The 15,717-nt window shown below is 44.5% G+C and overlaps 2 protein-coding genes and 1 pseudogene across 4 annotated transcripts; 1 reads left to right on the top strand and 2 right to left on the bottom strand.

Moving 5' to 3' along the window:
• Nucleotides 1-732: 732 nt before the first annotated feature.
• On the bottom strand, nucleotides 733-2,788 carry LOC135596853 (dof zinc finger protein 1-like). 2 transcript variants are annotated; one of them, XM_065089064.1, is made up of 3 exons: nucleotides 2,553-2,788; nucleotides 1,877-2,037; nucleotides 733-1,795 (listed from the first exon to the last, which is right to left on the bottom strand). In XM_065089064.1, exons 1-3 carry the CDS (start codon nucleotides 2,574-2,576, stop codon nucleotides 1,075-1,077), a joined length of 906 nt encoding a protein of 301 aa, XP_064945136.1. In that variant the 5' UTR covers nucleotides 2,577-2,788; the 3' UTR covers nucleotides 733-1,074. The 2 variants fall into 2 exon arrangements, with proteins under 2 accessions (XP_064945136.1, XP_064945135.1); XM_065089063.1 differs by having other exon boundaries at nucleotides 733-2,037.
• Nucleotides 2,789-6,690: 3,902 nt separating this feature from the next.
• Nucleotides 6,691-14,254, top strand: LOC135596852 (uncharacterized; annotated as a pseudogene).
• LOC135596850 (laccase-6-like) lies at nucleotides 12,320-14,518 on the bottom strand. Of its 2 annotated transcripts, XM_065089062.1 has the most exons (5): nucleotides 14,387-14,518; nucleotides 14,132-14,283; nucleotides 13,806-14,050; nucleotides 13,607-13,735; nucleotides 12,320-13,540 (listed from the first exon to the last, which is right to left on the bottom strand). In XM_065089062.1, the coding sequence occupies exons 1-5, from the start codon at nucleotides 14,504-14,506 to the stop codon at nucleotides 12,480-12,482; spliced, it is 1,707 nt and encodes a 568-aa protein (XP_064945134.1). In that variant the 5' UTR covers nucleotides 14,507-14,518; the 3' UTR covers nucleotides 12,320-12,479. The 2 variants fall into 2 exon arrangements, with proteins under 2 accessions (XP_064945134.1, XP_064945133.1); XM_065089061.1 differs by having other exon boundaries at nucleotides 12,333-13,735.
• Nucleotides 14,519-15,717: the final 1,199 nt, after the last annotated feature.

Below are 15,717 nucleotides of genomic sequence, written 5' to 3'. Positions count from 1 at the left end.
TACCGGGCATGGATTCACATGCAGCAAGCCAGAAATCAACCAAATCATTATGATCATGCGAGGTGACATGGAGTGGGTGGTACGCCCTACTCGATGCCTACCCTGCTGCTTCATAGTTCTCACAATAGTTTGAGAGGAAAGATTAACTTAATCCATCGTGTGAAGGACTGGAATGTCAGTGACAAGTCGACAAAACAGAGGTTCTGATGGTGGCAGCATCAGTGCTACACTTCACTCATTCTCAAGCTCATATGGCGGTCATCATCTATCTGCATTCTTAAGTAACATGCAGTCCAAAATGGTGTCAGCATCAAAAGAATGGGGAATCATTCTCCAGCCCACATCCCTAGGGGAATGTTTGTGAGGGGGAAGACGAGCAATGGTAATCATACATGGAGAAGGTGTGATGTGAGTGGGTGCAGGAATCAGGGGATGTGCTTTCCGATATAATAATAGGACAGTGGCCTTTGCTGCCACTTCTAAATAACCAAACACGAGTATATATATATAATCCATGTGAAGGGAAAGTACTATACCTACTTATTCCTTCTCTCTAAGCTGCTCTTAGTGGTTTCATAGCTGGAAGAATCTCGGTTGGGATGATGAGACATGACATCTCAGAGCTGGTGCAGATGGCAAAGAAAAATGACAGATAAAAAATAGCCAGAAAAATAGAAGTGCATATCGTGGAGATGGTTGTCTTCCCCTTTGTTCCACTCTTGGTCAATACTCTGATGCAAATTCTTATGACTTCTTGTACAAGCAAAAGGTGATATCATAGGACAGAAAATTCTTTTGATCACACACCCTGTTGAAGCCAACCTAAAAAGAAGCTTCACATGTCCATGGTGATGAGAATCACATAAACTGGAGACTGTAGGAGAAGGAAAAGCTAGTGATGGAAAGAAACGGAGGAGAAGGAACTGCATGCATGCGTCCGCTTGCCTTCTGTTGGTCCCGAGCAAATTCCAGACAGAGTCATTCAACACCATCATCTGAAATCAAACCAAATAAATAAACACGCACTCTTTTTTGGCCTTTCTATTTCTTCGTTGAGATCACGGGATGCTTCTTCTACCATGAGCCGCCTCCACCTATCATCCCGTTCCAGAAACCAGGAGGATGGCCACCATGGCCCCGACTGTTCTCGAACTCAGCAGCGGTGCTAGTGTGGACCACTGGCTTCACATCTTCAAAGGGGAACAACAGCCTTCCACCGGCGCTCTCCTGCACCCCCTGCAGAGCCCCATACCCACCACTGCTCCCTTCTCTTCCTTCGCCTCCGGCAATAGCTTCCATCGGGAAGTTAAGTGCAGGAGCTCTGAATTCCTGTAACTCAAACCCGGTCGGGTATTCCGGCAGTGGCATCGTGACGAATGGGCTGAGCCCTCTCATAGTCATGCCACTCCTCAGTAGCTCCATGGCAGAGAGAGCACCAACAGCATTGCATGGGTTGCTGCAGTTACCAGTACCGCTACTGTTGCTGTTGATGGTACTGCTCTCCAAACCGGGGAAGCCGTTGAACTCAGGGAGTCCGTGGTGGGGGAAAGCCAGGTTGAGGTCTTGTCCGTCATGGAACTTCTGAGAAGCAGAGAGGGAAACGCGAGGGGGGATGAGGTCGATTGGTAGCTTCTTGGGGTTTGATACTATAGAGGAGGTCGCAGCGGTGGAAGAGGTGGTAGCGGAGGTGGCGCTGGTGGTGGCGGCGGCGGAGGAGAGGGAGGGCCGCTTGTTCTTTCTTGAGCCACCACCCACGGGGACGTTTCTGAGGGACCCGCCATCGGTCCAATACCTCCTGCAGGTCTTGCAGAAGTACCGTGGCTGAGTGAGGCTGTAGTTGTTGTAGTAGCAGAACTTGGTGTTGGTGGAGTTGCACCTGGGACAGTGGAGAGCCTGCTCCTTCTGCGGCCTGATCCTCCTCTCCGTCACCTGAGGCCTGGCTGCGCTGAAAGTACTGCTCGCAGTGGCGGTGGTGGTGGTGACGGTGGAGGAGGAGGAGGAGGCCACCATCTCCGTCGACTTCACCAGCCCTATGTCCTGACAACACCCACATCCCCATAAGAAAAATTTAGGCGCAGCTATCCAAGGATGACACATACTTACCACAGATATATAAGATTTCCAAAGAACAGACACATCAAACAGAAGCTTGTAGGCAAAGAAAAAGACGAAAGGGACCAAAGCAAAAGAACGATGAAAAGAGAGATCAGATGCTCTTTATGCATCAACAAGATCAAAGCAAAACAACCCTTATCATGTCACTGCTTTATTGCACAAGCTAGAGAGAGAGAGAGAGAGAGAAGGAAAAGTAGGAAAAGAAAGTGATTTGCTGCTTTCAAGGATTAAAGACGGGAAGCACGAGAGAATTGAAAGCTAAAAGCCAAAGGAAAAGACGAGCAAAGGAGAGGATGCACCATAAAAGATCTCTGAAAGAGTTCCAAGCTTCCAACACAAAGATCCACAATCACCCGTGTCCTCCAAGATCCGCACCAGGCAACATAAAATCAAAACCGAGGTGCAGCACAACCAGATCTCGAGCTCATGGATCTTACCTGATGCCACGGAGCAGTATCCATGCAGGGAAAGCTTCACAAGGCCCGGGCCGAGGAGCAGTATCCAGAAGGAAGCCAAAGAGGGACGACGAGAAGAAGAGAAAGCAGCAGGTGTCTCGAGACAAGGAATACTTAGAAGAGTCGGCAAAGCAGCTGCGGCAGTGGAATGGTGATGTGGTGGTGCTGTCTTCCGTAGCTTTTAGAGAGAGAGAGAGAGTGGCAGAGAAAGGAAACCATTTCTATTGTTCAAAGTCGTGTATGATATTCTTTGGCTGCTATTATAATGTCAAAATTTTCCAGATCGCTGTGTGTGATTCTACCACACTTTTGCCAATGGTGTACCAGCGACTAGGGAAGGTCGTACGACACGTTGTTGCATATGTGTGCGTGATGACGTGGCATGCCCATCCACGTGACACATGGGTCCGCCCGGAATTGTATTGACAAAGAAAAAGAATAATTGGGCTGGTTGATATTAAAATTTTATATTATATTAATAATATTTATAATTTTTTAGCAATAATAATAATAAATGTATAAGTCCTAACTATTTGGGATCAATCAGATTTTTTGTCACCATCCTAAACTTAACAATATATTAATATTTTTTTTATTAATTTTCTTAGATCATCATTTATTTCTTCTCTATCGAATCGATACCCTAATTATTCATGAATAAAATATTTTTTTATTTTTATAATAATTCCATACGTCAATCTCAATATTTTGATCTCAATAACATAAATTATATGTACAAAATTTTAATTATTACTTTTCAGAATTATAAAAGTATTGATCGTCATATAATTATTTTATTTTATTTTATTTTATTTTATTTTTAACCTTAAAGGTATCCTACACATAAGACGTTCTATAATCTTAGTCATCTTGGTTTTACAATGTTAATAGAATCTTCATTAGATTTGATATAATTTTATGTTAATTATTAATGATCTAAAAGCTATTGTAGAAAGGAGATGGCTCAATTAACTAAATTACGTGAAGGGACAAAGACATCTTAATTACCAAATCTTAAAGGTACTGATCTCCAAGTTGGTCTTCTTATTCTCGTGTTCTCTCTGACAAAATAGCGAACAGTTATCGCGCAAGTCATGAAATGACTCGTGCACGTTTCTTTGTCTAATTCATAGTTAAATACGATGGACACTGAGTTGAGTTTAGCAAGAAGACTATTAGCAGAGGTTGAGACTTTACTCTAATGGTTGCAGACCAAGCAAAATGGCAACTCCACAGACGTCACAAGATCCGCCACTGTCAATCCGATTCCTTAGTGCTCTCGTGCTAGCTGCTGTTGTTCTCGTCTTCCATGGCGTTGGTTGTACCTCCATTTGGGACTTAGTGGATGGGTTTGGTGCATCCGTGACTCGGTGATCCTCCACCAAAGGAAATGGTCATCGACCACAGGCCACATTGCTGGGTTTGGTTGCTCTTCTTGTCTGATCTCCTCTCGTTTTGGTGCAATGAACAACACAACACATCTACAAACAAATAGTTAGTAGTCCGAATGAGATATTTTTCTTCGACGTACAAAAAGTGTTAAATCAGGTAAACTATATATTTGTCTTTTATTATAGATTCTCTCATTTTCTATATACATGTATGAAATGATATTGTTTAAAGTATTTTTTTCTTTGATTAAGTCTTTTATTTTTTGGATGAAATCTGAAAAAATATCTTTAAAAAAATTTCGTTGAAAATACCAATATACTCGTATCTCTATTGGACTCATCATTGCCACTACCTCCCCTCTGTTTTATCTTGTCGAACCTATCTCACCCTCGCATGATGAAGGAGGGTGCATGATCATCCTTATCATCCTCATCTGTGACCCTCACATGCAGGAGAGGATTCAGTAGGGTCTAAGGAGACAATGATGATTCTCACATAACGAAAGAGGGGCACTACGACGACGATCGTCGTGAAGGGGAGGGTCTGATGAGGTCGTCATCGTCACTTATTGCATAGAGATAAAGATAGAGGTGACAACAAATCCGATAAAACAGACGAGAGGAGATGAGAGGTGGAGATGAAGGCAACGATAACGACAGATACAGAGGGAGCCAAAGGTAAAATAGTTATTAAAAAAAAATGAAACACTTTACAAAATTTTTTAAAACTTGGAGTTACAATTTGTCAGTTATTTTTTATAAGAATTCACTCTCTTTTCGTTATATTCTCTTTTTAGTTTCCTATCTCCAAGTGCGTCAGGTAGAACTCTTTGAATTCTCAACTACAGCATCACCAAAGCATACTTGTGAGAACCAAATCTGATTCTTTTGACACTGTCCATCGCACAGAAAAAGAGGGGGGGAGAGAGAGAGAGAGAGATTCAAGTCCTTTGAGTACTTTAAAGGTGACTATTTCGTATAATAAAGTACAGAATTTTTATCATGGTCCCACAGCCGTATGTGTGGATACGAACAGGTGTATTTTCTCGTTCAAGTGTTTTCCACCACCGAATCCGTAAAAGCCGGAATGCGAACCTCAAAAATCAAGCCACATTGTGAGGCCAAACTTTATCTGGATTTTGTTCCTCCACTGGTGGCTGGCGGATTCCAAGTCCAACCAAATCCTTGTTAGATTTGATAGTGTGGAAAAAGAATGGACACAAAGTCAAACTCAGCCTCCCCATCCCTGTCCCCTTTGCAGATGAGAAGCCATGAACAGCCCATCCTCTCCTCACCCCTGCGCACGGCGTCCCTTCTCACAGCACCCACCACTTCAAGGTTACCTCGCCCAAAAGGCATCACGATGGGCAAACTACGTGAGCACCATAATTGTTTTCGTTGAAGCAGTTAAGGATGCGAAGAAATGCGGCAGGGAATTGAAATGGTCAGCCGACTGCACCTCAACGTTGAAGTTGTCATTGCGCTTTGTTCGCCTTGACATCATCGGCTGTTCCGAAGAAGTCATTGAGTGGATCATTAAATGCTGAAGCTAACAGCCTTTCTCTTCTTTCTTTTGACTGAGAAAAATACCTGAGAACCAGAAGAGATGATTAAAACAAGGAAAGCATCTCACAACTTGTTAGCTACGGTACGTTGTTGCCCAAGAAAGGAAGTGTAGGACCGACAGCGTATCCATCTTGGATCCTCCATTCCACTGTCACGTTTCCTACTGCTTGGCTCACTCGAATCATGAGGTTCTTCAGTGTTCTGTAGATTGATTGACCCAATACGTAGCCTTCCTTTGTGCCGGTTGCACAGAGATGAGAGAGAACAAGTTACTATCGAGGGACATATTGGTGCCTCTCTTCTTTCGTTGAGCAATGCTCTCATGGTGGCGGGCTCACCAAAACAAAGTCGAGCGGATTGGGCTAACCCGATCATAGCTCACTTCGTGAATTGGCTGCGACCGACCACCTCAAAGAAGGAAATGGACGGTGGTTGGGACGCTGTCCTGTTCACCATCTCACGGACACAGGCGTCCTCTCCAAGCTAAGCTTCACTCGCCCCTTCCCCCCTACGTTGTGACATCCGAGTCTAAACCTCTCCCTGTAATTACCGTTCGGCCCTACGTCCTCGGTCATCGACGTGGCAATTGCTTTACGATTCGCGCACGATCTCGATGAATGTCATCATCGAGAGCGCGTGCAGTGACTTCGATGAACGGGTAGGATGCTCCCAAGTGGCATCTGTCAAGATTCGTGGACGCCGACCACGTGTGAGTCTCACGTTTAGCGAGCAATAGTGGATTGTGGAATACGTTTCTGTCAATATTTGTGTGTGTTTATCCATTACCTTTAAAATTGGATTAAGAACTTAATCAAGATTATCTAATTTGAAATTACCAGACGTGGCATCTGCTGTCATCATCGAGTGCGTACAAAGACTTCGATGGACGTCTGGGATGCTCCCATGGGACCTTGGAACGTGCCTACATGGATCGCAAGTGGCACCTGTCAAGATTCGTGCGGCATCTTAAAAGCGTGAGATTTCTATCGGTGGACGCCGACCACGTGTGAGCCTCGCGTTCAGGGATCAATAGTGGTATACGTGTCTGTAAATATTCGTGTTTATCCATCGGGTTTAAAAGGGGCTTAAGCTCTTAATCAAGATTATATAAGTTATGCTTAACTTTAAAGCAGCTGATACGTGGTTCCATCGATGCCGGTAGGGCATTTCTGCAAGAAGGCATTTGGCCGCAGGCGATTTCCGTCTTTTGGTCGAGCGAGAGAGGAAATGGGATCGGATTTTGGCACTAGCAGCAGCAGCGGGCCGCAGATAAAGAAAGAGGGAGAGGGAAGGCAGCGGCAGCAGCGGGAGGTGGAGAGAAGGATGAAATAGGACGTAGCAGTACCCACGCGGAGGAGAATGGACGGCGAATCGAGATAACATACATCGGACGGAGAGCGAGTGTGAGCGAACGTGGAGGAGGAGGGTACACACGAAACACTCCCAACCTTGTTCTTCCCGCCGCGCGAGCTCCGAACTCGAGCCCCCCCGCCCCCCTCTCTTTTCTTTCCTCCAATATCGATTTTTTTATTTTTAATTGCTGGAAATCGAATTTTTAGTCCCCTACCTGGGTCGGGGACGAGGGAAGGGAGGGAATCGGAGAGCCGGGATTGCTGCGGAATATGGCTGACGGGTGTTCTCCGAACCCGATGGGCGTCCAGGTGAGGTGCTCCTGTTCCATTCGGCGTCGTACGTGGAATGTTGTGGTGGATTGTCTATTTTGGGTCTAAATTTGTTCTTTTCGTCTAAATTCATGTTTCCTATTCATCAAAATCGAATCTTGATCCCTATCATTCCCTGGCGAGATTAGGGCTTAGGAGTCTTCTTGGTTGGGGAATGAGGTTTTCTCACGGGTTGGAAAAGTCCGTATTTCCGTTTCAATCAATGAAATCTTAGTTTACTATAACGAAGCACCGGGCGTCACGATTCATTCCCTTTGGTTGCTACTTATGATCAGTGTCGCAATCGAAGCAACCCTAGTTGCTGATTCTATGGTGATTGTGGAGCTTTGTTTATCTCCCCTTAACTGATTCCGCAGCCGAGGGAATGAAGGTCGTGTTTACTAGTTTATAATTGCATTGATGTTTTTCTTTTCTTGAGATGATATCCGTTTCCTTTTCATGGTTTTGAAATGAGGAATTGTGGCTCTAAGTTTCATATTTCAGGAAGAAGAGGAGGATCTGTTCTTCGAGTCGCGGGAAGACGTCTTGTCCGTGTTCGATTCGTGTCTGGGCAGCCCAACAAAGGATGATTTCTTGCTGGAAGATCAGTTCGTTAGCCAAGGGTTGATAGGTCCCCTGTGCGATGTCTGGATTACGAGTTCCGATGGCGCGAGGGAACGCCGATATAGGTTCATGAGATGGATAGGCATAGATCTCATGAACAGCTCGTTTCTGAGTTCCTCTGATCCGGGTGGACAAACGCAGGTCGATGATGAGATACAGACAGATACTGATGGGATCATGTCGAGTTCTTGGTCTGTGATGAGAGGCTTTGATATAGATAACAAGTATTCAATCTCCAGCGGGTCTTCAGAGGATGAGCACCCATCCTGCAACGAGGCCTTGGAAGAGTGCTTGGTGTACAGAATCAAGAATTTGGATGATAGATTCGTAAGTCCTCCTAAAGTTGGTTCAAATCATATTGTATCATTTGATGAATTCAAGGGAAGTTCGGGTCCATCATCTTTATACCAGCAGCTCATGCTTCGAGAAGATAAAGCTTCAAGCAAGTCTGACAGTTACAGTGAGGAGGAAGAGACCTGGTTGGCTGAGGAAACTGGGTGCTGTTGCTTGCATTGTGGATAGGCAAGGTGAGGAGAGTAATTCATCTTTTCATGACAGCGATAAGAGTGGTATTGCTGGGTCTGGGAGAGTGAACGTTAAGCCTTGTGGGAAGCGGTCCAAGGAATTCTCTGCAGTCTACAAAATGCAAGATATTAAAGCACATGATGGTGCGATCTTCACCATGAAGTTTAACCCTGATGATCAGTATTTAGCTAGTGGAGGTGCAGAAGGGATTGTGCGTGTGTGGCATATCATGGTTTGTGAAAGGACAAATGAAATTAGCATCCCTGACGATGATCCTTCTTGCATATACTTCACAGTGAATCATAGTGCTGAATTAACTCCAGTGCATGCTGATAAGAAGAACACGTTCAATTCCAGGGATATGAGGAGAAGTGTGGATTCTGCTTGTGTTGTTATCCCCCCTGATGTTTTTCGGTTATCTGAGAAACCACTGCATGCGTTCCATGGGCATGACGCAGATGTGCTGGATCTTTCATGGTCATCGGATAAGGTGTGCAACCATCTTTAACAGCTCTCTTTTAAGCTTACATTTCTCACTTTTGCTTTCAAGCATCCCAAGAATTAAGTTATTTGCATGCAGCATCTATTGTCATCTTCCAAGGACAAAACTGTTCGCCTATGGCAAGTTGGATCTGGTAGCTGCCTCAAAGTTTTCTCCCATATCAACTATGGTGGTTGCTTGTTAAAATATGTTTGTGTATTTTTTTTGTCAATCCTTTTGTTGTAGTCATTGTGATTTATTCTGCTTTATTGTCAAATAAATAATGCAGTGACATGTGTTCAATATAATCCTATTGACGAGAATTACTTCGTAAGTGGATCTATAGATGGGAAAGTTCGTATTTGGAATATTTCAAGAGGTCAAGTTGTGGATTGGGTTGATATTACGGAAATAGTCACTGCAGTTTGTTTCCGCCCCAATGGGAAGGTATATGTTAGTCACTTCAGCTAGTGATCATTTTTGAATATCGATGTTCAAGAAAATCTATTTAGTAATATTTCTTGGTTCTTACAGGGAGTGGTTGTAGGGACCCTGATGGGTGGTTGTTGTTTTTATGATGCACCAGGTAAATGTTAACCTGTTAACAAATATAAAAATTATTTTGTTTGCATTTTGCATATCATTGCATGAGCGATACTTGGATCCTATCTTATTATTTTTGTTATATGTTAGAATATTTCAGCTTGTCGAAATATTCTGGCTTGTTGCTGTTGTTGTTAGAATATTTCAACCTGATAGTTATAGTTCTAGCAGGAACCTAATTTGGTTGTTTTGGCAACCTTTGGTTACAATTTATGTTTTATTGATTATGCCATCTGAACATGGGTATATCTCAAGTTATATGGTAAAGGACTTTCTTCTACTGCAGCTCCAATGGTTACACATATTTGTAATTTGGAAAGCCTCACAAATTTCAGATGAAGATGTATATTCTTGGTAGTGGAACCTTAATATGTTCGGGACATTGAACTTTAAACACATCATCAATGAAAACAATTGTTTGGATTGTTATTATGTGTGTGTATTTAGTGTAGCATATCTTTCGAGACGGCCATCCTGCCTGAAAATGCAGTCATTTATCTTTCAACGACAAACACGACTTTTAATGGATGTAATCACTTTGGTGAATATCTGGCTACAAGTTCTTGAGCATCTTGATTCATCTGGTCTTCTGTAAACAATTATTCAGATTGTTGCATGTGTGTATTTAGCGTAGCATGTCTTCCAAGAAGTCTATCGTGCCTGAAAATGTGGTCATTTGTCTTGCAAAGACAAACATATGACTTTGGCTTTTTAATGGATGTAACCACTTTGGTGAATCCTGGCCACAAGTTCTTGACCATCTTGTTTCATTTGCTCCATTTCGTCTTCTGTAAAAATCTCTTCTTGCATCTCCTACATTATTAGTTACCTTTTTTTATCGCATTCCATCTGGACCGATCAATACTTCTGGCTGCAATTGTCCTGACTTTATCTGTTTACCCAATACAATCTGCTAACAAATATTTGGTCACTAAAATTATTTCCAACACCTATTTTGCTGGTTTTGCATTTACTATGTTAAAATTGGATGTAGTATATTTCTGCACATTTCTCTGTGCTTTTATCTTTTTGAGATAAAGAATTACCATTATTACAAGGTTCTTCACCAAACAAGGAATATGAGATTTGTCTTTGGAATAGACTGCTTCCTAGTTTCACACATATTCAAAGTTGTGCTAATACTACTATTATTGGCACTATGTTCTTTTTTCCTTTTTCTTACAGACTCTTGTTTAATTGATGTACAGTGATGTTCTTTACATATTTAAAGCACTTTGTATGAGGTCACTTACTGCTCCCATTATCCTTGTGACAGATAATCATCTTCAAATAGAAGCTCAGATCTCCTTTCAAGGCAAAAAAAAGTCTCTTAAAAATCAGATAACTGGATTTCAGGTAGCTTCCACGGAACATCAATTCTTCACAATTGGTAAAAGTTCTTATGTGCTCTCTTCTAGTTTCTCATTTCTGCACTTTGGTTTTGTTTCACCTCCAGTTTTGCCCAAGGGATCCTCAAAAATTGATGGTCACTTCTGCAGACTCACATATTTGAATATTTGATGGTGTTGACTTGGTCACCAAATACAGGGGTATCCTCTTTGTCACGTTAACCTATTTCCATGATTTTTGTCCATCAGTTCTCACATATGTCAATTTCTATTTCAGGTTTTTATACCAGAAGTCAGATATCTGCATCTTTTACTGCAGATGGCCAGCATATCATCTCTGCCAGTGAGGATTGCAATGTCTCTGTCTGGAGCCATGTTAGCCATGACATCCGTATGTCCAACCATGTTAAGAGCATATGGTCTTGTGAGCGTTTCTTCTCCACCAATGCTTCCATTGCAATACCTTGGCATGGTTTGGAATCCAGTTATCGGATATCTATGACCTCTGACGTTTTCCATTCGCAACAAGTTAACGGTGACCAATCTGGAGTCACAGAGAATGAATCTAAATGTCATTTACAAGATTCAGATGGTGATAAATACAGGGTACTGTATTTATCACCATCTGGGAGTTTTACGCTGAGCCATGATTTCTTCTCAGAGCTTCTGCCAAAGAGCTCAGCAACATGGCCAGAGGAGAAACTTCCCTCAAATTGTGTTGCATCTAGCGTGTCCAAATCCCGGTACAAGTTCTTGAAGACATCTTGCCAGAACACCTCCCATGTCTGGGTCAGGTAATATTAACTGCTGGATGTGATGGATGGATCAGATCCTATCAGAATTTTCGTTTGCCTGTACATATATGACTAATTTCACCATCGAAATGGTCGATGTAATGTGGCACACCTTTTCGACCAAAACCGAGTGACTGACAAAGTTGATGCAGCTGAATCATCTGGCGATCTTTGTGCGGGATCACATGCTCATTGTTCCTGCCAAAATGTTGCGGAGCCTTACTGTATGTATGTGCTGGAGGTCCTCAAAATATCGTGGCTGGATCAACAGATCATAGCAAGTGCAGGAGGTTCACATCCTTACGGAACTATGCAATTCAGGTAAGATCTTGAGGCAGTCGGGAGTAGATGTTACTGTTTGATAAACAAATTTTATTTAATTATTACTGAATTCTTTCATTTATCGAAATTTAGATGTTCATTTTTTGTCCTTAAAAGTGGTTGATTTCTTAACGTGGTGATGCCAAATGTTTGTGATGGATTTCTCAGATGCATCTGTGAGCCGTGAGCTTTTCCTAAATAGATTCTCCAGCGTGTTGTTAGGTGGTTGTTTGTGCTCCGGCAAGAGTGAATTAAACCCTTTCTGTTAGATCATGAAAGATGTTGCATGTCTAGATAAAGTTCAACTATGTTCTCATCTATTGGTAGATCTATTAGACTAACATTGTATATTCTTCCAGCAGATGATTAGAAGAAAAGTAGAAGCAGATCGATCAAGAACAAAAAAAGGAAGGAAGAGAAGTGAAGACGACGACAATCTCAGCCACCTTACCGGTGCGGTTTCTATCTTACCTCTGTTTCCCTCTTATCAGTACATGTCCAATAAGTATTCTTCACTAACATGCAGAACAGCTATTTCTGCAAATAAATTTATGCCAACATGTGCAACATCTTTACATCTGTCGAATTCGTGGCTCAGCACCTTGGCAGATCCGCTGGGGGATGAGGAAGCGACTCCATGGTACCATTTCCGTCCTTCACGACGAACGCCATGGCCAGCCCCCAGCTCGCGTGCACCTCGAGGTGGCAATGCACGAACCAAACACCTGGATTGTCGGCGACGAACCGGATCGCGGCCCATCCTCCGGCGGGGACGCCGATTGTGTTCATGTATGGCGGATCGACCAGGTTGAGCTTCGCCGTCATCGGGTTGTAGTTGCCGGTCCCGTGGCCGACGACGTGGAAGCTGTGGCCATGCAGATGGACGGGGTGGTTCTCGGTGCCCACGGTCCCTGTGTTCTGCAACACCAGCTGCACCCTGCTCCCGAACTCCAGCACCTTCACCCTCGTCCCGTTCAACGACTGGGTGTCGTTGGGCGCGCCATCGACGAAGTCGTAGTTCTTCAGTGGCACTCCGGGGAAGTCCTCGGTGTAGTAGCCGTTCATGTTGTCGTAGTAGGCTTGCAGCAGCGAAACCATCGGCTCGACGAAGGCGATGTTGTTCATGACCGCAGCTAAGACGCCGCCGTTGGGCCCCTGGCAGCTCGCGTTCGGGTGGGACGAGTGGCACTGCTCCACGGTCAACCCGATGGTGAAGAGCAGGTTGGCGTCGACGACGAGGGGAACGCCGGTGTCGTTCAGGCTTCGCAGGTTGTTCAGTGCGAAGTCGACGGTGAGGCTGTCGTTGAAGGCCGGGAACTCGGCCGGGCGACTCGGGGCTGCGGGGCCGGCTCCGGAGTAGCGGAAGTGCGCGACGGCGGGGGTGTTCTGGAAGGGGACGTTATGGGCGGACATGAAGGGTGCCAGGGCCATGTCGTAGGTGTCGATGGGCTGGTCCGCCTGTACGAGGACGTTGATGGTCTGCCCCGGCGCTATCATGAGGCTTTCGACCGTGAGAGGCTTAGTGTACTCGCCGTCGGCCTCGACGATGGTCATCCGGTGGTCGGCGATGGCGAAGAAGTGCTCCGTGTTGAGGGACGCGCTTACCAGCCGCAGCAGGTAGGTCTTACCGGGAACCACGGGGATCTCGTAGACGTCTGCAGAGAGGTGGAACCCGATCAAGTTGTTATCTTCAGTTAGACGCCAGCTCAGAGGAGTTTTACCAGTGGCCGAGCAGTTGTAGAGCGGCCCGGGGCTGCCATTGATGAGGTACGCATCCGCCGGCGGAGCTCCGCCGCCGCTCGACATGACATCCTCCTCGAGCTGCAGCACGTCCTTGTGCCAGTACTCCGCTGTCACCAATCGTGGGATCATCACCAACTGGCCTCGAGAATTCAACTCAAGGATCAGGGAAGACGTTACCGAAGACCAAGCTGTGCTCCTCGTAGGGGTGGGGGAAGGGATAGGGGACGCCGGTCTTGGGGTAGACGACGATGGCTCCGTGGACGGTGGCGCGGAGCCATGAGACGTGGGCGTGCCACAGGAGCGTGCCCTTCTGCTGCACCAAGGTGAACTCGTAGGTGTAGCTTCGGCCGGCCTGGATGGGGCACTGCGTGATGTACGACGGCCCGTCCGCCCAGCACGACAGCCTCTGCCTCACTCCATGCCTGGAACAAGAATACCACCAAAACAATATGAGGCTGAGAAGAGGAGAGAAGACGATGTACCGTCAAAGGAAGAAGGATTACCAGTGAATGGTGATGTTGTGAGGGGTCTGGTTGGTGACCCTGACGATGACCCGGTCGTCTTCCTGCGCATAAATCACCGGTCCTGGAAACTTGCCGTTGACGGTGACGATGTCATTCGTCTTACACAGCTTGGTAACTCTTAGGGTTTGAACCTTCGCGACAATAACATATTAGATCTCTTTACAAGCAGCTTGCAATGAATGCAACAGAGAGAGAGAGAGAGAGAGAGAGAGAGAGAGAGAGAGAGAGTGAGACCTTGAAGTGGTAGAAGCTGGTGGAAGCTCCCACAGGCCAATACGCGCGGGCGAAGCTGAGAGGGACGTAGTACGACAGCAACAAACTCAGCCATAGAAGAAGACAGGAAGACCAAGCCATCTCTGGGGTTGCAATGGACTTGAAGGAGCAGGGAAAGCGACCTTCTCCTACTGCTCACAGATGTGCATGAGAGCAGAGATGCTCTGTACGAGCTCTGGCAAGAGGTGGGTCACTGAGAGTGCAAGCCTCATGCACGTTGTCCCTCAATTATAAGTCTGTCAGGAAGAGCTGTAGTGCCATGGAGATCATTATTCTATGAGCTTTTTTGGTGGCTTTCTCCCCCCCTCCTATTGGCCCCCAGGAATAATAATACTATAACACCAGTTGAACACATACAAAGTGGCACAGGTCACAGCCATTGACTCAGTAGCATCAAAAAATTCCAACTGCACCTCCAAGCAAGAAGCTCCGATTCCATACTTCATGATGCAAACTTTTTAGATCTCAAGAGAAGTTTCGGGACTTCTATAATGAATGCATTATGATGCAGAATGTGATACATATGGCCTGCAACAGCTCAAAGCATGAGTGATTGATTAAAATAATCACATTAATTGTAGCTCATGAACTATATTTCTTCCCTTTATGTAGCTAATCCTATGCTTCTAACAATTAACATTAAAATATTAGAGAGAAGATTAATCTTGCTTCTAAATCATGAGGTCTCAAATGATGTTGAATCTGACTTGAAACACACCCCTCTCTGCTCATTCTTTTGCATGCTGCAACTAAACTACTAGGAGGCCACTAATTCGATTTGATCGATTGTATTATACAACCAGAAATCTTCCAGTTCTGTAGTAAAAGATCTGACGAGCCAAAGAGGACAAACGAAGGTAACATTAGGAGTTGTTGTTACTCAAGATCTATCTAAATCTAAATTCTTAATGAAGAATTAGCTGTCACTATCAGTTTATTTGGTTCTTCAACACACATAATTAGAGGAAGACTATTGGTTAGCATTACAGCTCTGTTTTATGTCTTCCACATGACACGAGTTGTCAAATGAGCAGTTAGCATAAAACCCATGTTGATGAGAGCTAATGGCCAGCTTTGGTGCACTACTCCCTGCTAATAGTTCTCTTCCAGAATAGATCTGTCTCAGTCCCCCCCCCTATAGTAGAGGGATCAATAAAAAAAAAAGAAAAAGTACATGACTAACATGTCATCAGCATTCTAAATTAAATTCACTTATAAGAACTTGATGGAACATATTATTATTAATCTAAATATATATTGGATTAATATTATTAATTTTAATTTAAAGTATT

The sequence above is a fragment of the Musa acuminata genome, chromosome BXJ1-11, assembly GCF_036884655.1.
Source record: "Musa acuminata AAA Group cultivar baxijiao chromosome BXJ1-11, Cavendish_Baxijiao_AAA, whole genome shotgun sequence".
Lineage (NCBI taxonomy): Eukaryota > Viridiplantae > Streptophyta > Magnoliopsida > Zingiberales > Musaceae > Musa > Musa acuminata.
The sequence above is the reverse complement of the archived record's forward strand: the minus strand, read 5'-3'. Positions and strand labels throughout refer to the sequence as shown.

Excerpts from the sequence above, each read along its gene's own strand:
- LOC135596853 (XM_065089063.1), bottom strand. The coding sequence starts at position 2,576 with ATGGATACTGCTCCGTGGCATCAG. Across the intron at positions 2,038-2,552 it reads ATACTGCTCCGTGGCATCAG|GACATAGGGCTGGTGAAGTC; the intron begins GTAAGATCCATG and ends GGGTGTTGTCAG.
- LOC135596850 (XM_065089061.1), bottom strand. The coding sequence starts at position 14,506 with ATGGCTTGGTCTTCCTGTCTTCTTCTATGGCTGAGTTTGTTGCTGTCG. Across the intron at positions 14,284-14,386 it reads CCAGCTTCTACCACTTCAAG|GTTCAAACCCTAAGAGTTAC; the intron begins GTCTCACTCTCT and ends ATTGTCGCGAAG. Across the intron at positions 14,051-14,131 it reads CACAACATCACCATTCACTG|GCATGGAGTGAGGCAGAGGC; the intron begins GTAATCCTTCTT and ends TTCTTGTTCCAG.